Raw genomic sequence first — 24,375 nt, forward strand, 5'->3', positions numbered from 1 at the left:
GGCTGGCCTCATCTTCTTCCTGCTCCTGTTTCACAGTGTTCCAAAGACGGTGATGCATTTCCTGGTCAATCACGTGAAGGATAACCTGCAGAGTGAGCTGGTTGGACAGCTGTACAAATCTCAGCTCCTGGACACACTCCTGACCGAGTCTGAGGACATGGCAGCCCAGCGCACAGAGGCTGCCAACATGTTAAAGGTAAGGCCCCCGGGGAGGGGAGCCCAGCGCTCAGGCCTCTACAGGGTTCCCTTCACCTCACTACTTTCACCAACTGCCTTACCTTTTGGCTCTACCATTCCCTGAGGTCACAGCTTCCTCCCAATCAGAGCTTAGATCACTTTCTTTCCAGAACACCTCACCATGTCCCTGAGACACCAAACACTGTTCACACAGTCAAACACAGCCATTACTCACACTGCTCACACAGTCAAACACAGCCAGCACTCTCACTGCTCACACAGTCAAACACAGCCAGCACTTTCACTGCTCACACAGTCAAACACAGCCAGCTCTCTCACTGTTCACACAGTCAAACACAGCCAGCACTCTCACTGCTCACACAGTCAAACACAGCCAGCTCTCTCACTGCTCACACAGTCAAACACAGCCATTACTCACACTGTTCACACAGTCAAACACAGCCAGTACTCACACTGCTCACACAATCAAACACAGCCAGTACTCACACTGCTCACACAGTCAAACACAGCCAGTACTCACACTGCTCACACAGTCAAACACAGCCATTACTCACACTGCTCACACAGTCAAACACAGGCCAGCTCTCTCACTGTTCACACAGTCAAACACAGCCAGCTCTCTCACTCTTCACACAGTCAAACACAGCCAGCACTCTCACTGCTCACACAGTCAAATACAGCCAGTACTCACACTGCTCACACAGTCAAACACAGCCAGCTCTCTCACTCTTCACACAGTCAAACACAGCCAGCTCTCTCACTCTTCACACAGTCAAACACAGCCAGCACTCTCACTGCTCACAGTCAAATACAGCCAGTACTCTCACTGCTCACACAGTCAAACACAGCCAGCTCTCTCACTCTTCACACAGTCAAACACAGCCAGTACTCACACTGCTCACACAGTCAAACACAGCCAGTACTCACACTGCTCAGTCAAACACAGCCAGCTCTCTCACTCTTCACACAGTCAAACACAGCCAGCTCTCTCACTCTTCACACAGTCAAACACAGCCATTACTCACACTGCTCACACAGTCAAACACAGCCATTACTCACACTGCTCACACAGTCAAACACAGGCCAGCTCTCTCACTGTTCACACAGTCAAACACAGCCAGCTCTCTCACTCTTCACACAATCAAACACAGCCAGCACTCTCACTGCTCACACAGTCAAATACAGCCAGTACTCACACTGCTCACACAGTCAAACACAGGCCAGCTCTCTCACTGTTCACACAGTCAAACACAGCCAGCTCTCTCACTCTTCACACAATCAAACACAGCCAGCACTCTCACTGCTCACACAGTCAAACACAGCCAGCACTCACACTGTTCACACAATCAAACACAGCCAGCACTCTCACTGTTCACACAGTCAAGCACAGCCAGCTCTCTCACTGCTCACACAGTCAAACACAGCCAGCTCTCTCACTCTTCACACAATCAAACACAGCCAGCACTCTCACTGCTCACACAGTCAAACACAGCCATTACTCACACTGCTCACACAGTCAAACACAGCCAGCTCTCTCACTCTTCACACAATCAAACACAGCCAGCACTCTCACTGCTCACACAGTCAAACACAGCCATTACTCACACTGCTCACACAGTCAAACACAGCCATTACTCACACTGCTCACACAATCAAACACAGCCAGCACTCTCACTGCTCACACAGTCAAATACAGCCAGTACTCACACTGCTCACACAGTCAAACACAGGCCAGCTCTCTCACTGTTCACACAGTCAAACACAGCCAGCTCTCTCACTCTTCACACAGTCAAACACAGCCAGCACTCTCACTGCTCACACAGTCAAACACAGCCAGTACTCACACTGCTCACACAGTCAAACACAGCCATTACTCACACTGCTCAGTCAAACACAGCCAGCTCTCTCACTGTTCACACAGTCAAACACAGCCAGCACTCTCCCTCTTCACACAGTCAAACACAGCCGGCACTCTCACTGCTCACACAGTCAAACACAGCCAGTACTCACACTGTTCACACAGTCAAACACAGCCAGTACTCACACTGCTCACACAGTCAAACACAGCCATTACTCACACTGCTCACACAGTCAAACACAGCCAGCTCTCTCACTGTTCACACAGTCAAACACAGCCAGCTCTCTCACACTTCACACAGTCAAACACAGCCAGCTCTCTCACTCTTCACACGGTCAAACACAGCCAGTACTCACACTGTTCACACAGTCAGCTCTCTCACTTTTCACACAGTCAAACACAGCCAGTACTGTCACTGTTCACACAGTCAAACACAGCCAGCTCTCTCACTCTTCACACAGTCAAACACAGCCAGTACTCTCACTGCTCACACAGTCAAACACAGCCAGTACTCACACAGTCAAACACAGCCAGTACTCACACTGTTCACACAGTCAAACATAGCCAGCTCTCTCACTGTTCACACAGTCAAACACAGCCAGCTCTCACTGTTCACACAGTCAAACACAGCCAGCTCTCTCACTGTTCACACAGTCAAACACAGCCAGCTCTCTCACTGTTCACACAGTCAAACACAGCCAGCTCTCTCACTGTTCACACAGTCAAACACAGCCAGTACTCACACTGCTCACACAGTCAAACACAGCCAGCTCTCACACTGTTCACACAGTCAAACACAGCCAGCTCTCTCACTGTTCACAGTCAAACACAGCCAGTACTCCCACTGCTCACACAGTCAAACACAGCCAGTACTCACACTGCTCACACAGTCAAACACAGCCAGTACTCACACTGCTCACACAGTCAAACACAGCCAGTACTCACACTGCTCACACAGTCAAACACAGCCAGTACTCACACTGCTCACACAGTCAAACACAGCCATTACTCACACTGCTCACACAGTCAAACACAGCCAGCTCTCTCACTCTTCACACAATCAAACACAGCCAGCACTCTCACTGCTCACACAGTCAAATACAGCCAGTACTCACACTGCTCACACAGTCAAACACAGCCATTACTCACACTGCTCACACAGTCAAACACAGGCCAGCTGTCTCACTGTTCACACAGTCAAACACAGCCAGCTCTCTCACTCTTCACACAGTCAAACACAGCCGGCACTCTCACTGCTCACACAGTCAAACACAGCCAGTACTCACACTGCTCACACAGTCAAACACAGCCATTACTCACACTGCTCACACAGTCAAACACAGGCCAGCTCTCTCACTGTTCACACAGTCAAACACAGCCAGCACTCTCACTCTTCACACAGTCAAACACAGCCGGCACTCTCACTGCTCACACAGTCAAACACAGCCAGTACTCACACTGCTCACACAGTCAAACACAGCCAGTACTCACACTGTTCACACAGTCAAACACAGCCAGTACTCACACTGCTCACACAGTCAAACACAGGCCAGCTCTCTCACTGTTCACACAGTCAAACACAGCCAGCTCTCTCACTCTTCACACAGTCAAACACAGCCGGCACTCTCACTGCTCACACAGTCAAACACAGCCAGTACTCACACTGCTCACACAGTCAAACACAGCCAGTACTCACACTGTTCACACAGTCAAACACAGCCAGTACTCACACTGCTCACACAGTCAAACACAGCCATTACTCACACTGCTCACACAGTCAAACACAGGCCAGCTCTCTCACTGTTCACACAGTCAAAAACAGCCAGCTCTCTCACACTTCACACAGTCAAACACAGCCGGCACTCTCACTGCTCACACAGTCAAACACAGCCAGTACTCACACTGCTCACACAGTCAAACACAGCCAGTACTCACACTGTTCACACAGTCAAACACAGCCAGTACTCACACTGCTCACACAGTCAAACACAGCCATTACTCACACTGCTCACACAGTCAAACACAGGCCAGCTCTCTCACTGTTCACACAGTCAAAAACAGCCAGCTCTCTCACACTTCACACAGTCAAACACAGCCAGCTCTCTCACTGTTCACACAGTCAAACACAGCCAGTACTGTCACTGTTCACACAGTCAAACACAGCCAGCTCTCTCACTCTTCACACAGTCAGACACAGCCAGTACTCTCACTGTTCACACAGTCAAACACAGCCAGTACTCACACAGTCAAACACAGCCAGTACTCACACTGTTCACACAGTCAAACATAGCCAGCTCTCTCACTGTTCACACAGTCAAACACAGCCAGCTCTCTCACTGTTCACACAGTCAAACACAGCCAGCTCTCTCACTGTTCACACAGTCAAACACAGCCAGCTCTCTCACTGTTCACACAGTCAAACACAGCCAGCTCTCTCACTGTTCACACAGTCAAACACAGCCAGTACTCACACTGCTCACACAGTCAAACACAGCCAGCTCTCACACTGTTCACACAGTCAAACACAGCCAGCTCTCTCACTGTTCACAGTCAAACACAGCCAGCTCTCTCACTGTTCACACAGTCAAACACAGCCAGTACTCACACTGTTCACACAGTCAAACACAGACAGTACTCACACTGTTCACACAGTCAAACACAGCCAGCTCTCTCACTCTTCACACAGTCAAACACAGCCAGCACTCTCACTGTTCACACAGTCAAACACAGCCAGCTCTCTCACTGTTCACACAGTCAAACACGGCCAGCTCTCTCACTGTTCACACAGTCAAACACAGCCAGTACGCACACTGTTCACAGAGTCAAACACAGCCAGTACTCACTCTGCTCACACAGTCAAACACAGCCAGCACTCTCACTGTTCACACAGTCAAACACAGCCAGCTCACACTGTTCACACAGTCAAACACAGCCAGCTCTCACTGTTCACACAGTCAAACAGGCCAGCTCTCTCACTCTTCACACAGTCAAACACAGCCATTACTCACACTGTTCACACAGTCAAACACAGCCAGTACTCACACTGCTCACACAGTCAAACACAGCCAGTCTCTCACTGTTCACACAGTCAAACACAGCCAGCTCTCTCATTGTTCACAGTTAAACACAGCCAGCTCACACACTGTTCACACAGCCAGCTCTCAAGCTGTTCACAATCAGTCACAGCCAACTCTCACACTGATCACAGTCAAACACAGCCAGCTCTCACACTGTTCACAGTCAAACACAGCCAGCTCACACATTGTTCACACAGTCAAACAAAGCCAGCTCACACACTGTTCACAGTCAAACACAGCCAGCTCTCACACTGTTCACAGTCAAACACAGCCAGCTCACACATTGTTCACACAGTCAGACACAGCCAACTCTCACACTGTTCACAGTCAAACACAGCCAGCTCCCTCAGCCATGAAACTCCGACAGTGCGGCGCTCCCTCAGGCATGAAACTCCGACAGTGCGGCGCTCCCTCAGCCATGAAACTCCGACAGTGCGGCACTCCCTCAGCGCTGACCCTCCGACAGTGCGGCGCTCCCTCAGCCATGAAACTCCGACAGTGCGGCGCACCCTCAGCACTGACCCTCCGACAGCACAGCGCTCCCTCAGCACTGACCCCCCGACAGTGCGGCGCTCCCTCAGCGCTGACCCTCCGGCAGCGCAGCGCTCCCTCAGCACTGACCCTCCGACAGTGCGGCGCTCCCTCAGCACTGACCCTCCCACAGTGCGGCGCTCCCTCAGCACTGACCCTCCCACAGTGCGGCGTTCCCTCAGCACTGACCCTCCGACAGTGTGGCACTCCCTCAGTACTGACCCTCCGACAGTGCGGCGCTCCCTCAGCACTGACCCTCCGACAGTGCGGCGCTCCCTCAGTACTGACCCTCCCACATTGCGGCGCTCCCTCAGCACTGACCCTCCGACAGTGCGGCGCTCCCTCAGTACTGACCCTCCCACATTGCGGCGCTCCCTCAGCACTGACCCTCCGACAGTGCGGCGCTCCCTCAGCACTGACCCTCCCACAGTGCGGCGCTCCCTCAGCACTGACCCTCCGACAGTGCGGCGCTCCCTCAGCACTGACCCTCCGACAGTGCGGCGCTCCCTCAGCACTGACCCTCCGACAGTGCGGCGCTCCCTCAGCACTGACCCTCCGACAGTGCGGCACTCCCTCAGTACTGACCCTCCGACAGTGCGGCGCTCCCTCAGCACTGACCCTCCGACAGTGCGGCGCTCCCTCAGCGCTGACCCTCCGACAGTGCAGCACCCCTCAGCACTGACCCTCCGACAGTGCGGCGCTCCCTCAGCACTGACCCTCCGACAGTGCGGCGCTCCCTCAGCGCTGACCCTTCGACAGTGCGGCGCTCCCTCAGCGCTGACCCTCCGACAGTGCGGCGCTCGCTCAGCGCTGACCCTCCGACAGTGCGGCGCTCCCTCAGCGCTGACCCTCCCACAGTGCGGCGCTCCCTCAGTGCTGACCCTCCCACAGGGTGCTGACCTCTCTTCCTGAAAAGGCGCTGCAAGCAGGGTCTTTGAATACTTTTAAGGGAGAAGTGGACAGATTCCCGGTGAACGAGGTGGGGCGAGAGGCTACGCGGAGTCGGCAGGAGTGTGAGGTTGAGGTTACATTGGGATCAGCCGCGATGATATTGAATGGGGCAGCAGGGCTCGAGGGGCTGAGCGGCCTCTTCCCGTTGCTAACTCACACGCTCTCCGCCGATTTAGGTAACCTCCCTCAGCCCAGGCATCGGGTCCGGGCAAAGGGTTTACCCTCCCTGAGCGCCAGCTGCCTCCTGCACCCCCTCCCCAGTGGCAGCATCGTTTCTAACTCACCCAGGCGTCTGTCTTGCTTCCCAACAGGCCCTCCAGAGAGCGAGTCAGGTCATCTCGGAGATCAGGGAGACCCAGCTGTGGTAACAGGGGAGTGGCTGCAGGCGAGGGTCCTGAGGGATACGGCTGGCCGCAGAGTGTGCGAAGCCCTCCGTCCCATCACGCTGTACCTGTCAGCACAGGCGACAGCACCGTGACCGGGCACCGTGACTGGCTGTTCCTGTGTGACAGTCAATGAACTGTAGCCCCGTCATTGCCCATCAGCGGTGCCCCTCGTGTTACATTGACAGAGCTCGTGCTGCCTGTCACAGCTACACCCCACCCTCACTGCCTGTCCCAGCACCTCCCCCCCTTCACTGCCTGTCCCAACTACACCCCCCCTTCACTGCCTGTCCCAACTACACCCACCCCCCCCTCACTGCCTGTCCCAGCTACACCCCCCCTTCACTGCCTGTCCCAACTACAACCCCCCTTCACTGCCTGTCCCAGCTACACCCCCCCTTCACTGCCTGTCCCAGCTACACCCCCCCTTCACTGCCTGTCCCAACTACACCCCCCCTTCACTGCCTGTCCCAGCTACACCCCCCCTTCACTGCCTGTCCCAGCTACACCCCCCCCCCCCTCACTGCCTGTCCCAACTACACCCCCCCCCCTCACTGCCTGTCCCAGCACCTCCCCCCCTTCACTGCCTGTCCCAACTACACCCCCCCTTCACTGCCTGTCCCAACTACACCACCCCCCCACTGCCTGTCCCAGCACCTCCCCCCCTTCACTGCCTGTCCCAGCTACACCCCCCCTTCACTGCCTGTCCCAACTACACCCCCCCTTCACTGCCTGTCCCAACTACACCCCCCCTTCACTGCCTGTCCCAGCTACACCCCCCCCCCCCTCACTGCCTGTCCCAGCACCTCCCCCCCCTCACTGCCTGTCCCAGCTACACCCCCCCCTCACTGCCTGTCCCAGCTACACCCCCCCTTCACTGCCTGTCCCAGCTGCACCCCCCCCTCACTGCCTGTCCCAACTACACCCCCCCTTCACTGCCTGTCCCAGCTACACCCCCCCCTCACTGCCTGTCCCAGCTACACCCCCCCTTCACTGCCTGTCCCAACTACACCCCCCCTTCACTGCCTGTCCCAGCTACACCCCCCCCCTTCACTGCCTGTCCCAGCTACACCCCCCCCCTCACTGCCTGTCCCAACTACACCCCCCCTTCACTGCCTGTCCCAGCTACACCCCCCCCCCTCACTGCCTGTCCCAACTACACCCCCTCTTCACTGCCTGTCCCAGCTACACCCCCCCTCTCACTGCCTGTCCCAACTACACCCCCCCTTCACTGCCTGTCCCAGCTACACCCCCCCTTCACTGCCTGTCCCAGCTACACCCCCCCCCTCACTGCCTGTCCCAACTACACCCCCCCCTCACTGCCTGTCCCAGCTACACCGCCCCCCCCTCACTGCCTGTCCCAGCTACACCCCCCGCCCCTCACTGCCTGTCCCAGCTACACCCCCCCCCTCACTGCCTGTCCCAGCTACACCCCCCCCCTCACTGCCTGTCCCAGCTACACCCCCCCCTCACTGCCTGTCCCAGCTACACCACCCCCCTCACTGCCTGTCCCAACTACACCCCCCCTTCACTGCCTGTCCCAGCTACACCCCCCCTTCACTGCCTGTCCCAGCTACACCCCCCCTTCACTGCCTGTCCCAGCTACACCCCCCCCCTCACTGCCTGTCCCAGCTACACCCCCCCCTTCACTGCCTGTCCCAGCTACACCCCCCCCCTCACTGCCTGTCCCAGCTACACCCCCCCACTCACTGCCTGTCCCAGCTACACCCTCCCAACTACACCCCCCCTTCACTGCCTGTCCCAGCTACACCCCTCCTTCACTGCCTGTCCCAGCTACACCCCCCCCTTCACTGCCTGTCCCAGCTACACCCGCCCCTTCACTGCCTGTCCCAGCTACACCACCCCCTCACTGCCTGTCCCAGCTACACCCCCCCTTCACTGCCTGTCCCAGCTACACCCCCCCCTCACTGCCTGTCCCAACTACACCCCCCCCTCACTGCCTGTCCCAGCTACACCCCACCCTCACTGCCTGTCCCAGCTACACCCCCCCTTCACTGCCTGTCCCAGCTACACCCCCCCTTCACTGCCTGTCCCAGCTACACCCCCCCCACCTCACTGCCTGTCCCAGCTACACCCCCCCCCCACTGCCTGTCCCAGCTACACCCCCCCTTCACTGCCTGTCCCAGCTACACCCCCCCCCTCACTGCCTGTCCCAGCTACACCCTCCCAACTACACCCCCCCCCTCACTGCCTGTCCCAGCTACACCCTCCCAACTACACCCCGCCTTCACTGCCTGTCCCAGCTACACCCCCCCTTCACTGCCTGTCCCAGCTACATCCCCCCCCTCACTGCCTGTCCCAGCTACACCCTCCCAACTACACCCCCCCTTCACTGCCTGTCCCAGCACCTCCCCCCCCTTCACTGCCTGTCCCAACTACACCCCCCCTTCACTGCCTGTCCCAGCTACACCCCCCCTTCACTGCCTGTCCCAACTACACCCACCCCTCACTGCCTGTCCCAGCTACACCCCCCCTTCACTGCCTGTCCCAACTACACCCCCCCCTTCACTGCCTGTCCCAGCACCTCCCCCCCCCTTCACTGCCTGTCCCAACTACACCCCCCCTTCACTGCCTGTCCCAGCACCTCCCCCCCCTTCACTGCCTGTCCCAACTACACCCCCCCTTCACTGCCTGTCCCAACTACACCCCCCCTTCACTGCCTCTCCCAGCTACACCCCCCCTTCACTGCCTGTCCCAGCTACACCCCCCCCTCACTGCCTGTCCCAGCTACACCCCCCCACTTCACTGCCTGTCCCAGCTACACCCCCCCTTCACTGCCTGTCACAGCTACACCCCCCCCCTTCACTGCCTGTCCCAGCTACACCCCCCCTTCACTGCCTGTCCCAGCTACACCCCCCCCCTTCACTGCCTGTCCCAGCTACACCCCCCCCCTTCACTGCCTGTCCCAGCTACACCCCCCCCTTCACTGCCTGTCCCAGCTACACCCCCCCTCACTGCCTGTCCCAGCTACACCCCCCCTTCACTGCCTGTCCCAGCTACACCCCCCCTTCACTGCCTGTCCCAGCACCCCACCCCCACCCTCACCGCCTGTGCGGAGGGTACAGCAGACAGCTGTGGTACAGGCTCGTTCTCAGGGAGTTTCCAGCCCCCTCTCGGGTCCACGTGAGGAGGGGGGGTTTCAGGCCCCTCAGCCCAGTCCATCCAGTCAAACCCATCCCTGGCTCCGCCCCCATCCCTCCCTCTCTCCGCCCCCATCCCTCACTCCGCCCCCATCCCTGGCTCCGCCCCCATCCCTCCCTCTCTCCGCCCCCATCCCTCTCTCCGCCCCCATCCCTCTCTCCGCCCTCATCCCTCTCTCCGCCCCCATCCCTCCCTCTCTCCGCCCCCATCCCTCCCTCTCTCCGCCCCCATCCCTCATTCCGCCCCCATCCCTGGCTCCGCCCCATCCCTCGCTCCGCCCCATCCCTCTCTCCGCCCCCAACCCTCGCTCCGCCCCATCCCTCGCTCCGCCCCATCCCTCGCTCCGCCCCATCCCTCACTCCGCCCCCATCCCTGGCTCCGCCCCATCCCTCGCTCCGCCCCATCCCTCTCTCCGCCCCCAACCCTCGCTCCGCCCCATCCCTCGCTCCTCCCCATCCCTCTCTCCGCCCCCATCCCTCTCTCCGCCCCCATCCCTCTCTCCGCCCCCAACCCTCGCTCCGCCCCCAACCCTCGCTCCGCCCCATCCCTCGCTCCGCCCCATCCCTCTCTCCGCCCCATCCCTCTCTCCGCCCCCATCCCTCTCTCCGCCCCCATCCCTCGCTCCGCCCCCATCCCTCGCTCACTCCGCCCCCATCCCTCTCTCCGCCCCCATCCCTCCCTCACTCCGCCCCCATCCCTCTCTCCGCCCCCATCCCTCCCTCACTCTGCCCCCATCCCTCTCTCCGCCCCCATCCCTCCCTCACTCCGCCCCCATCCCTCGCTCCGCCCCCAACCCTCTCTCCGCCCCCATCCCTCCCTCACTCCGCCCCCATCCCTCTCTCCGCCCCCATCCCTCTCTCCGCCCCCATCCCTCACTCCGCCCCCATCCCTCTCTCCGCCCCCAACCCTCTCTCCGCCCCCATCCCTCCCTCACTCCGCCCCATCCCTCGCTCCGCCCCCATCCCTCCCTCACTCCGCCCCCATCCCTCTCTCCGCCCCCATCCCTCCCTCGCTCCGCCCCCATCCCTCCCTCTCTCCGCCCCCATCCCTCTCTCCGCCCCCATCCCTCCCTCTCTCCGCCCCCATCCCTCGCTCCGCCCCCATCCCTCTCTCCGCCCCCATCCCTCTCTCCGCCCCCATCCCTCCCTCTCTCCGCCCCCATCCCTCGCTCCGCCCCATCCCTCTCTCCGCCCCCATCCCTCCCTCACTCCGCCCCCATCCCTCTCTCCGCCCCCATCCCTCCCTCACTCCGCCCCCATCCCTCTCTCCGCCCCCATCCCTCCCTCACTCCGCCCCCATCCCTCTCTCCGCCCCCATCCCTCCCTCACTCCGCCCCCATCCCTCGCTCCGCCCCCATCCCTCTCTCCGCCCCCATCCCTCCCTCACTCCGCCCCCATCCCTCGCTCCGCCCCCATCCCTCACTCCGCCCCCATCCCTCTCTCCGCCCCCATCCCTCCTCACTCCGCCCCCATCCCTCGCTCCGCCCCCATCCCTCTCTCCGCCCCCATCCCTCGCTCCGCCCCCATCCCTCCCTCTCTCCGCCCCCATCCCTCGCTCCGCCCCATCCCTCTCTCCGCCCCCATCCCTCTCTCCGCCCCCATCCCTCTCTCCGCCCCATCCCTCTCTCCGCCCCCATCCCTCGCTCCGCCCCCATCCCTCTCTCCGCCCCCATCCCTCACTCACTCCGCCCCCATCCCTCTCTCCACCCCCATCCCTCCCTCACTCCGCCCCCATCCCTCTCTCCGCCCCCATCCCTCCCTCACTCCGCCCCCATCCCTCTCTCCGCCCCCATCCCTCCCTCACTCCGCCCCCATCCCTCCCTCACTCCGCCCCCATCCCTCCCTCACTCCGCCCCCATCCCTCGCTCCGCCCCAACCCTCTCTCCGCCCCATCCCTCTCTCCGCCCCCATCCCTCGCTCCGCCCCCATCCCTCTCTCCGCCCCCATCCCTCACTCCGCCCCCATCCCTCTCTCCGCCCCCATCCCTCCCTCACTCCGCCCCCATCCCTCTCTCCAGCCCCCATCCCTCCCTCACTCCGCCCCCATCCCTCGCTCCGCCCCCATCCCTCCTCTCCGCCCCATCCCTCGCTCCGCCCCATCCCTCTCTCCGCCCCATCCCTCTCTCCGCCCCCATCCCTCTCTCCGCCCCATCCCTCTCTCCGCCCCCATCCCTCGCTCCGCCCCCATCCCTCTCTCCGCCCCCATCCCTCTCTCCGCCCCATCCCTCTCTCCGCCCCCATCCCTCGCTCCGCCCCCATCCCTCTCTCCGCACCCATCCTCCCTCACTCCGCCCCCATCCCTCGCTCCGCCCCCATCCCTCCTCACTCCGCCCCCATCCCCCGCTCCGCCCCCATCCCTCCCTCACTCCGCCCCCATCCCTCCCTCACTCCGCCCCCATCCCTCTCTCCGCCCCCATCCCTCGCTCCGCCCCCATCCCTCTCTCCGCCCCATCCCTCGCTCCGCCCCCATCCCTCTCTCCGCCCCCATCCCTCCCTCTCTCCGCCCCCATCCCTCTCTCCGCCCCCATCCCTCTCTCCGCCCCCATCCCTCCCTCACTCCGCCCCCATCCCTCTCTCCGCCCCCATCCCTCCCCCGCTCCGCCCCCATCCCTCTCTCCGCCCCCATCCCTCCCTCACTCCGCCCCCATCCCTCTCTCCGCCCCCATCCCTCCCTCACTCCGCCCCCATCCCTCTCTCCGCCCCCATCCCTCCCTCACTCCGCCCCCATCCCTCTCTCCGCCCCCATCCCTCTCTCCGCCCCCATCCCTCCCTCACTCCGCCCCCATCCCTCTCTCCGCCCCCATCCCTCCCTCACTCCGCCCCCATCCCTCTCTCCGCCCCCATCCCTCCCTCACTCCGCCCCCATCCCTCGCTCCGCCCCCATCCCTCTCTCCGCCCCCATCCCTCTCTCCGCCCCCATCCCTCCCTCTCTCCGCCCCCATCCCTCCCCCGCTCCGCCCTCATCCCTCTCTCCGCCCCCATCCCTCTCTCCGCCCCCATCCCTCTCTCCGCCCCCATCCCTCCCTCTCTCCGCCCCCATCCCTCCCTCACTCCGCCCCCATCCCTCGCTCCGCCCCCATCCCTCACTCCGCCCCCATCCCTCTCTCCGCCCCCATCCCTCCCTCTCTCCGCCCCCATCCCTCATTCCGCCCCCATCCCTGGCTCCGCCCCATCCCTCGCTCCGCCCCATCCCTCTCTCCGCCGCCCCCATCCTCGCTCCGCCCCCATCCCTCGCTCCGCCCCCATCCCTCCCTCCTCCGCCCCATCCCTCACTCCGCCCCATCCCTCCCTCTCCCGCCCCCATCCCTCTCTCCGCCCCCATCCCTCGCTCCGCCCCCATCCCTCTCTCCGCCCCATCCCCTCGCTCTCTCCGCCCCCATCCCTCCCTCACTCCGCCCCCATCCCTCTCTCCGCCCCCATCCCTCCCTCACTCCGCCCCCATCCCTCTCTCCGCCCCCATCCCTCCCTCACTCCGCCCCCATCCCTCTCTCCGCCCCCATCCCTCCCTCACTCCGCCCCCATCCCTCTCTCCGCCCCCCCCATCCCTCTCTCCGCTCCCGCCCCCATCCCTCCCTCCTCCGCCCCCATCCCTCTCTCCTCCCCGCCCCCATCCCTCTCTCCCTCCTCCGCCCCTCCCTCCCTCTCTCCGCCCCCATCCCTCTCTCCGCCCCCATCCCTCTCTCCGCCCCCATCCCTCTCTCCGCCCCCATCCCTCCCTCTCCCTCCGCCCCATCCTCCCTCTCCCGCCCCCATCCCTCCCTCCGCCCCATCCCTCCCTCACTCCGCCCCCATCCCTCTCTCCGCCCCCATCCCTCTCTCCGCCCCCATCCCCCCCATCCCTCCCTCCCTCACTCCGCCCCCATCCCTCGCTCCGCCCCCATCCCTCCCTCACTCCCTCCTCCCCCATCCCTCTCTCCGCCCCCATCCCTCCCTCTCTCCGCCCCCATCCCTCTCTCTCTCTCCCCCCCATCCCTCCCTCACTCCGCCCCCATCCCTCTCTCCGCCCCCATCCCTCTCTCCGCCCCCATCCCTCTCTCCGCCCCCATCCTCACGCCCCCCCTCTCTCCCCTCCCGCCCCCATCCCTCCCTCTCTCCGCCCCCATCCCTCTCTCTCCGCCCCATCCCCCCCATCCTCCCTCCCTCTCTCTCTCTCCCCCTCCGCCCCGCCCCCCCATCCCTCCTCCGCCTCCGCCCCCATCCCTCTCTCCGCCCCCATCCTCGCTCCCCCTCTCTCTCCGCCCCCATCCCTCGCTCCGCCCCCATCCCTCTCTCCGCCCCCATCCCTCCCTCTCCTCCTCTCCGCCCCCATCCCTCCCTCCCTCCTCCGCCCCCATCCCTCCCTCACTCCGCCCCCATCCTCCGCCCCCTCCTCCGCCCCCCCCTCCCTCCCTCTCCCCGCCCCCACCCCCTCCCTCACTCCGCCCCCATCCCTCTCTCCTCCGCCCCCATCCCCCTCTCCGCCCCCATCCCTCTCTCCGCCCCCATCCCTCCCTCTCTCCGCCCCCATCCCTCTCTCCGCCCCCATCCCTCTCTCCGCCCCCATCCCTCCCTCCCCCCCTCCCTCCGCCCCCATCCCTCTCTCCGCCCCCATCCCTCGCTCCGCCCCCATCCCTCCCTCCTCTCCCTCCGCCCCCATCCCTCCCTCACTCCGCCCCCCCCATCCCTCTCTCCGCCCCCATCCCTCTCTCCGCCCCCATCCCTCGCTCCGCCCCCATCCCTCCCTCTCTCCGCCCCCATCCCTCTCTCCGCCCCATCCCTCTCTCCGCCCCCATCCCTCGCTCCGCCCCCATCCCTCTCTCCGCCCCCATCCCTCACTCACTCTCCGCCCCCATCCCTCTCTCCGCCCCCATCCCTCCCTCACTTCCGCCCCCATCCCTCTCTCCGCCCCCATCCCTCCCTCACTCCGCCCCCATCCCTCTCTCCGCCCCCATCCCTCCCTCAGTCCGCCCCCCATCCCTCCCTCACTCCGCCCCCATCCCTCGCTCCGCCCCAACCCTCTCTCCGCCCCATCCCTCTCTCCGCCCCCATCCCTCGCTCCGCCCCCATCCCTCTCTCCGCCCCCATCCCTCCCTCTCTCCGCCCCCATCCCTCTCTCCGCCCCCATCCCTCGCTCCGCCCCCATCCCTCTCTCCGCCCCCATCCCTCGCTCCGCCCCCATCCCTCTCTCCGCCCCCATCCCTCCCTCACTCCGCCCCCATCCCTCGCTCCGCCCCCATCCCTCTCTCCGCCCCCATCCCTCCCTCACTCCGCCCCCATCCCCCGCTCCGCCCCCATCCCTCCCTCACTCCGCCCCCATCCCTCTCTCCGCCCCCATCCCTCGCTCCGCCCCCATCCCTCTCTCCGCCCCATCCCTCGCTCCGCCCCCATCCCTCTCTCCGCCCCCATCCCTCCCTCACTCCGCCCCCATCCCTCTCTCCGCCCCCATCCCTCGCTCCGCCCCCATCCCTCTCTCCGCCCCCATCCCTCCCTCGCTCCGCCCCCATCCCTCTCTCCGCCCCCATCCCTCCCTCACTCCGCCCCCATCCCTCGCTCCGCCCCCATCCCTCACTCCGCCCCCATCCCTCGCTCCGCCCCCATCCCTCTCTCCGCCCCCATCCCTCTCTCCGCCCCCATCCCTCCCTCTCTCCGCCCCCATCCCTCGCTCCGCCCCATCCCTCTCTCCGCCCCCATCCCTCTCTCCGCCCCCATCCCTCTCTCCGCCCCATCCCTCTCTCCGCCCCCATCCCTCGCTCCGCCCCCATCCCTCTCTCCGCCCCCATCCCTCACTCACTCCGCCCCCATCCCTCTCTCCGCCCCCATCCCTCCCTCACTCCGCCCCCATCCCTCTCTCCACCCCCATCCCTCCCTCACTCCGCCCCCATCCCTCCCTCACTCCGCCCCCATCCCTCGCTCCGCCCCCATCCCTCTCTCCGCCCCCATCCCTCGCTCCGCCCCCATCCCTCCCTCACTCCGCCCCCATCCCTCTCTCCGCCCCCATCCCTCGCTCCGCCCCCATCCCTCTCTCCGCCCCCATCCCTCCCTCACTCCGCCCCCATCCCTCGCTCCGCCCCCATCCCTCCCTCACTCCGCCCCCATCCCTCGCTCCGCCCCCATCCCTCCCTCACTCCGCCCCCATCCCTCTCTCCGCCCCCATCCCTCGCTCCGCCCCCATCCCTCTCTCCGCCCCATCCCTCGCTCCGCCCCCATCCCTCTCTCCGCCCCCATCCCTCCCTCACTCCGCCCCCATCCCTCGCTCCGCCCCCATCCCTCTCTCCGCCCCCATCCCTCGCTCCGCCCCCATCCTCCCTCTCTCCGCCCCCATCCCTCTCTCCGCCCCCATCCCTCTCTCCGCCCCCATCCCTCCCTCACTCCGCCCCCATCCCTCTCTCCGCCCCCATCCCTCCCTCACTCCGCCCCCATCCCTCTCTCCGCCCCATCCCTCCCTCACTCCGCCCCCATCCCTCTCTCCGCCCCCATCCCTCTCTCCGCCCCCATCCCTCCCTCACTCCGCCCCCATCCCTCCCTCTCTCCGCCCCCATCCCTCCCCCGCTCCGCCCCCATCCCTCTCTCCGCCCCCATCCCTCTCTCCGCCCCCATCCCTCCCTCTCTCCGCCCCCATCCCTCCCCCGCTCCGCCCCCATCCCTCTCTCCGCCCCCATCCCTCACTCCGCCCCCATCCCTCCCTCTCTCCGCCCCCATCCCTCTCTCCGCCCCCATCCCTCCCTCTCTCCGCCCCCATCCCTCCCTCACTCCGCCCCCATCCCTCCCTCACTCCGCCCCCATCCTCCCTCGCTCCGCCCCCATCCCTCGCTCCGCCCCCATCCCTCCCTCTCTCCGCCCCCATCCCTCTCTCCGCCCCCATCCCTCTCTCCGCCCCCATCCCTCCCTCTCTCCGCCCCCATCCCTCCCTCACTCCGCCCCCATCCCTCCCTCGCTCCGCCCCCATCCCTCGCTCCGCCCCCATCCCTCCCTCTCTCCGCCCCCATCCCTCTCTCCGCCCCCATCCCTCTCTCCGCCCCCATCCCTCCCTCGCTCCGCCCCCCTCACTCCACCTCCTTCAATCTCCCCCGTCCCCTCGCTCGTACCCCCCCCCCTCGCTCGGGCCCCTCCCCCCTCGCTCGTACCCCCCCCCCCCCCCCCGCTCGGGCCCCTCCCCCCTCGCTCGTACCCCCCCCCCCCTCGCTCGGGCCCCTCCCCCCTCGCTTGGGCCCCTCCCCCCTCGCTCGTACCCCCCCCCTCGCTCGGGCCCCTCCCCCCTCGCTCGGGCCCCTCCCCCCTCGCTCGGGCCCCTCCCCCCTCGCTCGGGCCCCTCCCCCCTCGCTCAGGCCCCTCCCCCCTCGCTCAGGCCCCTCCCCCCTCGCTCGGGCCCCTCCCCCCTCGCTCGGGCCCCTCCCCCCTCGCTCAGGCCCCTCCCCCCTCGCTCGTACCCCCCCCTCGCTCGGGCCCCTCCCCTGGACCTGTGCTCCTCTTTCTGTCTCTCTCTCCCTTACTGAGGTGGGGCTATCTGCCTGTTTAATGCTGTCTGATGTGTATATCAATGGCCAGGGATTATTTTTGGGATAAAATTCTGTAATTTATTGTATTTTGTGAATGTTACTCGAACCTGTGACCAGAGAGAGTTAAACACCGGGCCTGGTGCCCCCGATTGAGGCTGAGCCAAGGTGATTTGTGGTCCCACAGGGTGGGGAGCGGTGAGGTTGGCGCTGACCCAGTGGGAGGGATATCCTGATCCCAGTGTCCTGCGTTCCCGCAGTGTGCCAGTGTCCGGCGTTCCCACAGTGTGCCAGTGTCCGGCGTTCCCACAGTGTGCCAGCGTCCGGGGTTCCCACAGTGTGCCAGTGTCCGGCGTTCCCACAGCATGCCAGTGTCCGGCGTTCCCGCAATGTGCCAGTGTCCGGCGTTCCCACAGGGTGCCAGTGTCCGGCGTTCCCACAGTGTGCCAGTGTCCGGCGTTCCCACAGCATGCCAGTGTCCGGCGTTCCCAGAGGGTGCCAGTCTCCCGCGTTCCCACGGCATGCCAGTGCCCGGCGTTCCCACAGTGTGCCAGTGTCCGGCGTTCCCACAGGGTGCCAGTGTCCGGCGTTCCCACAGGGTGCCAGTTTCCGGCGTTCCCACAGCATGCCAGTGTCCGGCGTTCCCACAGGGCGCCAGTGTCCGGCATTCCCACAGGGTGCCAGTGTCCGGCGTTCCCACAGGGTGCCAATGTCTGGCGTTCCCGCAGTGTGCCAGTGTCCGGCGTTCCCACAGGGTGCCAGTGTCCGGCGTTCCCACAGGGTGCCAGTGTCCGGCATTCCAACAGCATGCCAGTGTCCGGCGTTCCCACAGGGCGCCAGTGTCCAGCGTTCCCACAGGGTGCCAGTGTCCAGCGTTCCCACAGGGTGCCAGTGTCCAGCGTTCCTGCAAGGTGCCAGTGTCCGGCGTTCCCAGAGGGTGCCAGTCTCCCGCGTTCCCACGGCATGCCAGTGTCCGGCGTTCCCACAGTGTGCCAGTGTCCGGCGTTCCCACAGTGTGCCAGTGTCCGGCATTCCCACAGTGTGCCAGTGTCCGGGGTTCCCACAGTGTGCCAGTGTCCGGCGTTCCCACAGCATGCCAGTGTCCGGCGTTCCCAGAGGGTGCCAGTCTCCCGCGTTCCCACGGCATGCCAGTGCCCGGCGTTCCCACAGTGTGCCAGTGTCCGGCGTTCCCACAGGGTGCCAGTGTCCGGCGTTCCCACAGGGTGCCAGTGTCCGGCGTTCCCACAGCATGCCAGTGTCCGGCGTTCCCACAGGGCGCCAGTGTCCGGCGTTCCCACAGGGTGCCAGTGTCCGGCGTTCCCACAGGGTGCCAATGTCTGGCGTTCCCGCAGTGTGCCAGTGTCCGGCGTTCCCACAGGGTGCCAGTGTCCGGCGTTCCCACAGGGTGCCAGTGTCCAGCGTTCCCACAGGGTGCCAGTGTCCGGCGTTCCTGCAAGGTGCCAGTGTCCGGCGTTCCCAGAGGGTGCCAGTCTCCCGCGTTCCCACGGCATGCCAGTGCCCGGCGTTCCCACAGTGTGCCAGTGTCCGGCGTTCCCACAGGGTGCCAGTGTCCGGCGTTCCCACAGGGTGCCAGTGTCCGGCATTCCAACAGCATGCCAGTGTCCAGCGTTCCCACAGGGCACCAGTGTCCGGCGTTCCCACTGGGTGCCAGTGTCCAGCGTTCCCACTGGGTGACAGTGTCCGGCGTTCCCACAGGGTGCCAGTGTCCGGCGTTCCCACAGGGTGCCAGTGTCTGGCATTCCCGCAGTGTGCCAGTGTCCCGCGTTCCCACGGCATGCCAGTGCCCGGCGTTCCCACAGCGTGCCAGTGTCCGACGTTCCCACAGCATGCCAGTGCCCGGCGTTCCCACAGGGTGTCAGTGTCCAGTGTTCCCACGGCGAGCCAGTGGCCAGCGTTCCCGCAGGGTACCAGTGTCCGGTGTTCCCACAGGGTGCCAGTGGCCGGCGTTCCCACAGTGTGCCAGTGTCCAGCGTTCCCGCAGGGTGCCAGTGTCCGGCGTTCCCACAGTGTACCAGTGGCCGGCGTTCCAGCAGTGTGCCAGTGTCCAGCGTTCTCACAGTGTGCCAGTGTCCGGCGTTCCCACAGGGTGCCAGTGGCTGACGTTCCCACAGTGTGCCAGTGGCCGGCGTTCCCGCAGCGTGCTAGTATCCGGCGTTCCCACAGGGCGCCAGTGTCCGGCGTTCCCACAGGGCGCCAGTGTCCGGCGTTCCCACAGGGCGCCAGTGTCCGGCGTTCCCGCAGGGTGCCAGTGGCCGACGTTCCCACAGTGTGCCAGTGGCCGGCGTTCCCGCAGCGTGCCAGTGTCCGGCGTTCCCACAGGGTGCCAGTGTCCGGCGTTCCCACAGCGTGCCAGTGGCTGGCATTCCCGCAGCGTGCCAGTGGCCAGCGTTCCGCAGCGTGCCAGTGTCCGGCGTTCCCACAGGCCGCCAGTGTCCGGCGTTCCCACAGGGCGCCAGTGTCCGGCGTTCCCACAGGGCGCCAGTGTCCGGCGTTCCCACAGGGTGCCAATGTCTGGCGTTCCCGCAGTGTGCCAGTGTCCGGCGTTCCCACAGGGTGCCAGTGTCCGGCGTTCCCACAGGGTGCCAGTGTCCGGCAATCCAACAGCTTGCCAGTGTCCGGCGTTCCCACAGCATGCCAGTGTCCGGCGTTCCCACAGGGCGCCAGTGTCCGACGTTCCCACAGGGCGCCAGTGTCCGGCGTTCCCACAGGGCGCCAGTGTCCGGCGTTCCCACAGGGCGCCAGTGTCCGGCGTTCCCACAGGGCGCCAGTGTCCGGCGTTCCCACAGGGTGCCAATGTCCGGCGTTCCCGCAGTGTGCCAGTGTCCGGCGTTCCCACAGGGTGCCAGTGTCCGGCATTCCAACAGCATGCCAGTGTCCGGCGTTCCCACAGGGCGCCAGTGTCCGGCGTTCCCACAGGGTGCCAGTGTCTGGCGTTCCCGCAGTGTGCCAGTGTCCGGCGTTCCCAGAGGGTGCCAGTGTCCCGCGTTCCCACGGCATGCCAGTGCCCGGCGTTCCCACAGCGTGCCAGTGTCCGACGTTCCCACAGCATGCCAGTGCCCGGCGTTCCCACAGGGTGTCAGTGTCCAGTGTTCCCACGGCGAGCCAGTGGCCAGCGTTCCCGCAGGGTACCAGTGTCCGGTGTTCCCACAGTGTGCCAGTGTCCGGCGTTCCCACAGGGTACCAGTGTCCAGTGTTCCCACGGCGAGCCAGTGGCCGGCGTTCCCGCAGCGTACCAGTGGCCTGCGTTCCCGCAGCGTGCCAGTGTCCGGCGTTCCCACAGGGTGCCAGTGTCCGGTGTTCCCACAGTGTACCAGTGGCCGGCGTTCCCGCAGCGTGCCAGTGTCCGGTGTTCCCACAGGGTGCCAGTGGCCGGCGTTCCCACAGTGTGCCAGTGTCCAGCGTTCCCGCAGGGTGCCAGTGTCCGGCGTTCCCACAGTGTACCAGTGGCCGGCGTTCCAGCAGTGTGCCAGTGTCCAGCGTTCTCACAGTGTGCCAGTGTCCGGCGTTCCCGCAGGGTGCCAGTGGCTGACGTTCCCACAGTGTGCCAGTGGCCGGCGTTCCCGCAGCGTGCTAGTATCCGGCGTTCCCACAGGGCGCCAGTGTCCGGCGTTCCCACAGGGCGCCAGTGTCCGGCGTTCCCACAGGGCGCCAGTGTCCGGCGTTCCCGCAGGGTGCCAGTGGCCGACGTTCCCACAGTGTGCCAGTGGCCGGCGTTCCCGCAGCGTGCTAGTGTCCGGCGTTCCCACAGGGTGCCAGTGTCCGGCGTTCCCACAGCGTGCCAGTGGCTGGCATTCCCGCAGCGTGCCAGTGGCCAGCGTTCCGCAGCGTGCCAGTGTCCGGCGTTCCCACAGGCCGCCAGTGTCCGGCGTTCCCACAGGGCGCCAGTGTCCGGCGTTCCCACAGGGCGCCAGTGTCCGGCGTTCCCACAGGGTGCCAATGTCTGGCGTTCCCGCAGTGTGCCAGTGTCCGGCGTTCCCACAGGGTGCCAGTGTCCGGCGTTCCCACAGGGTGCCAGTGTCCGGCAATCCAACAGCATGCCAGTGTCCGGCGTTCCCACAGCATGCCAGTGTCCGGCGTTCCCACAGGGCGCCAGTGTCCGACGTTCCCACAGGGCGCCAGTGTCCGGCGTTCCCACAGGGCGCCAGTGTCCGGCGTTCCCACAGGGCGCCAGTGTCCGGCGTTCCCACAGGGTGCCAGTGTCCGGCATTCCAACAGCATGCCAGTGTCCGGCGTTCCCACAGGGCGCCAGTGTCCGGCGTTCCCACAGGGTGCCAGTGCCTGGCGTTCCCGCAGTGTGCCAGTGTCCGGCGTTCCCAGAGGGTGCCAGTGTCCCGCGTTCCCACGGCATGCCAGTGCCCGGCGTTCCCACAGCGTGCCAGTGTCCGACGTTCCCACAGCATGCCAGTGCCCGGCGTTCCCACAGGGTGTCAGTGTCCAGTGTTCCCACGGCGAGCCAGTGGCCAGCGTTCCCGCAGGGTACCAGTGTCCGGTGTTCCCACAGTGTGCCAGTGTCCGGCGTTCCCACAGGGTACCAGTGTCCAGTGTTCCCACGGCGAGCCAGTGGCCGGCGTTCCCGCAGCGTACCAGTGGCCTGCGTTCCCGCAGCGTGCCAGTGTCCGGCGTTCCCACAGGGTGCCAGTGTCCGGTGTTCCCACAGTGTACCAGTGGCCGGCGTTCCCGCAGCGTGCCAGTGTCCGGCGTTCCCACAGTGTGCCAGTGTCCGGCTTTCCCGCAGGGTGCCAGTGGCCGACGTTCCCACAGTGTGCCAGTGGCCTGCGTTCCCGCAGCGTGCCAGTGTCCAGCGTTCCCACAGTGTGCCAGTGTCCGGCGTTCCCACAGGGTGCCAGTGGCCGACGTTCCCACAGTGTGCCAGTGGCCGGCGTTCCCGCAGCGTGCTAGTGTCCGGCGTTCCCACAGGGTGCCAGTGTCCAGCGTTCCCACAGCGTGCCAGTGTCCGGCGTTCCCGCAGCGTGCCAGTGGCCGGCGTTCCCACGGTGTGCCAGTGTCCGGCGTTCCCGCAGCGTGCCAGTGTCCGGCGTTCCCGCAGCGTGCCAGTGGCCGACGTTCCCGCAGCGTGCCAGTGGCCGACGTTCCCGCAGCGTGCCAGTGTCCGGTGTTCCTGCAGCGTGCCAGTGGTCGGCGTTCCCGCAGCGTGCCAGTGGCCGGCATTCCCACAGCGTGCCAGTGGCCGGTGTTCCCGCAGGGTACCAGTGGCTGGCGTTCCCGCGGCATGCCAGTGGCCGGCGTTCCCGCAGCGTGCCAGTGGCCGGCGTTCCGCAGTGTGCCAGTGGCCGGCGTTCCCGCAGCGTGCCAGTGTCCGGCGTTCCGCAGCGTGCCAGTGGCCGGCGTTCCCGCAGCATGCCAGTGGCCGGCGTTCCCGCAGCGTGCCAGTGTCCAGTGCTGTCCTGGCCCAGCTGGATTGCGTCTTGTAGTTTTGTCGAATGCAGCTTGGTTACTGAGGATGGAAACGTCATCGATTGTGAGTGTGGAGATTGTCATTAAAATAATGTTGAAAAGATTGAAACCCTGTGTCTGGTGAACGGTATTTCACAGCGGTCAGTTATCAGCGCTGACCAGAAATCAGACTCAGATTACAGAGCAATATGGATCTCATCCTGCTCAACGGGCTGGATTCCCCTCACCCCAGGGGCAGGTGCAAGCGGGATTCCCTCCCACCCCAGGATTGGGACCGACAGACCCACCCCCACCCCTGGGGGCAGGGACAGGCTGGCCTATCTCCAGTCGTGCCATCGGTTTGTGTCTCAGCCACACCACACACACCCAGATCTCCCCCGAGTAAACATTGCCGGTCGGACCGAGTTCCCCCTCTCTCTCTCTCAGCATGTGGGCTGGGAGCTGGTGTGAAAGAGGAACCACACGCCTGAATTCTTGTAGCTGACTCTGACAGGGAAGAGAATGGGCAGCAGGAGATTGCTGTTCTGAACATTAGACCATAAGACATAGGAGCAGAAATTAGGCCATTCGGCCCATTGAGTCTGCTCCACCATTCAATCATGGCTGATAAGTTTCTCAACCCCATCCTCCCGCCTTCTCCCCGTAACCTTTGATCCCCTTACCAATCAAGAACCTATCTATCTCGGTCTTAAATACACTCAATGACCCGGCCTCCACAGTCTTCTGTGACAATGAATTCCATAGATTCACCACTCTCTGGCTAAAGAAGTTTCTCCTCATCTCTGTTCTAAAAGGTCTTCCCTTTACTCTGAGGCTGTGCCCTCGGGTCCTAGTCTCTCCTACTAATGGAATCATCTTCCCCACGTCCACTCTATCCAGGCCTTTCAGTATCCTGTAAGTTTCAGTCAGATCCCCCTCATCCTTCTAAACTCCATCGAGTGTAGACCCAGAGTCCTCAAACGTTCCTCAGATGTTAAACATGCCACAAGCTGCAATGAAACAGGAAGGAGGTGGTTAGCCTCACCCTGACCCTGACAATGACCCACACTTACACACACTCTGCTTTTAGTCTCTACTCGTCACAGGGATCTGCGCCCAGCAAAACTAAACCTATCCACACGGTGGCTGCTCCCCAACACACAGCAGAGACCCTTCAAAATGCTTCCAGCCCTTCCTCCCACATCCCAACTAAACAAGCCTCATGTGGGAAGGGGCCGGGTCTGTTTATCACAAGGTAGCAGAACATCAAACTGATGAGGAAACAACAGCCAAATCACTGAGGCCACAAGATCAGCCTTGACCCACAGAG

At 64.3% G+C, this 24,375-nt stretch overlaps 1 protein-coding gene across 1 annotated transcript in view; it reads left to right on the plus strand.

Moving 5' to 3' along the window:
- Positions 1-7,219, plus strand: part of LOC121274188 (dynamin-1-like protein) — a gene marked incomplete at its 5' end in the record, with an annotated part of 399,113 nt that extends 391,894 nt beyond the window's left edge. The window contains 2 exons of the mRNA XM_041181386.1: positions 37-196; positions 6,927-7,219. Coding sequence (XP_041037320.1) covers positions 37-196; positions 6,927-6,983 — 217 coding nt within the window. The remainder of the gene's footprint in view (positions 1-36; positions 197-6,926) is intronic.
- Between the last annotated feature and the right edge of the window lie 17,156 nt (positions 7,220-24,375).

Source organism: Carcharodon carcharias (genome assembly GCF_017639515.1).
Source record: "Carcharodon carcharias isolate sCarCar2 chromosome 35 unlocalized genomic scaffold, sCarCar2.pri SUPER_35_unloc_11, whole genome shotgun sequence".
In the NCBI taxonomy this organism is placed as follows: Eukaryota; Metazoa; Chordata; class Chondrichthyes; order Lamniformes; family Lamnidae; genus Carcharodon; species Carcharodon carcharias.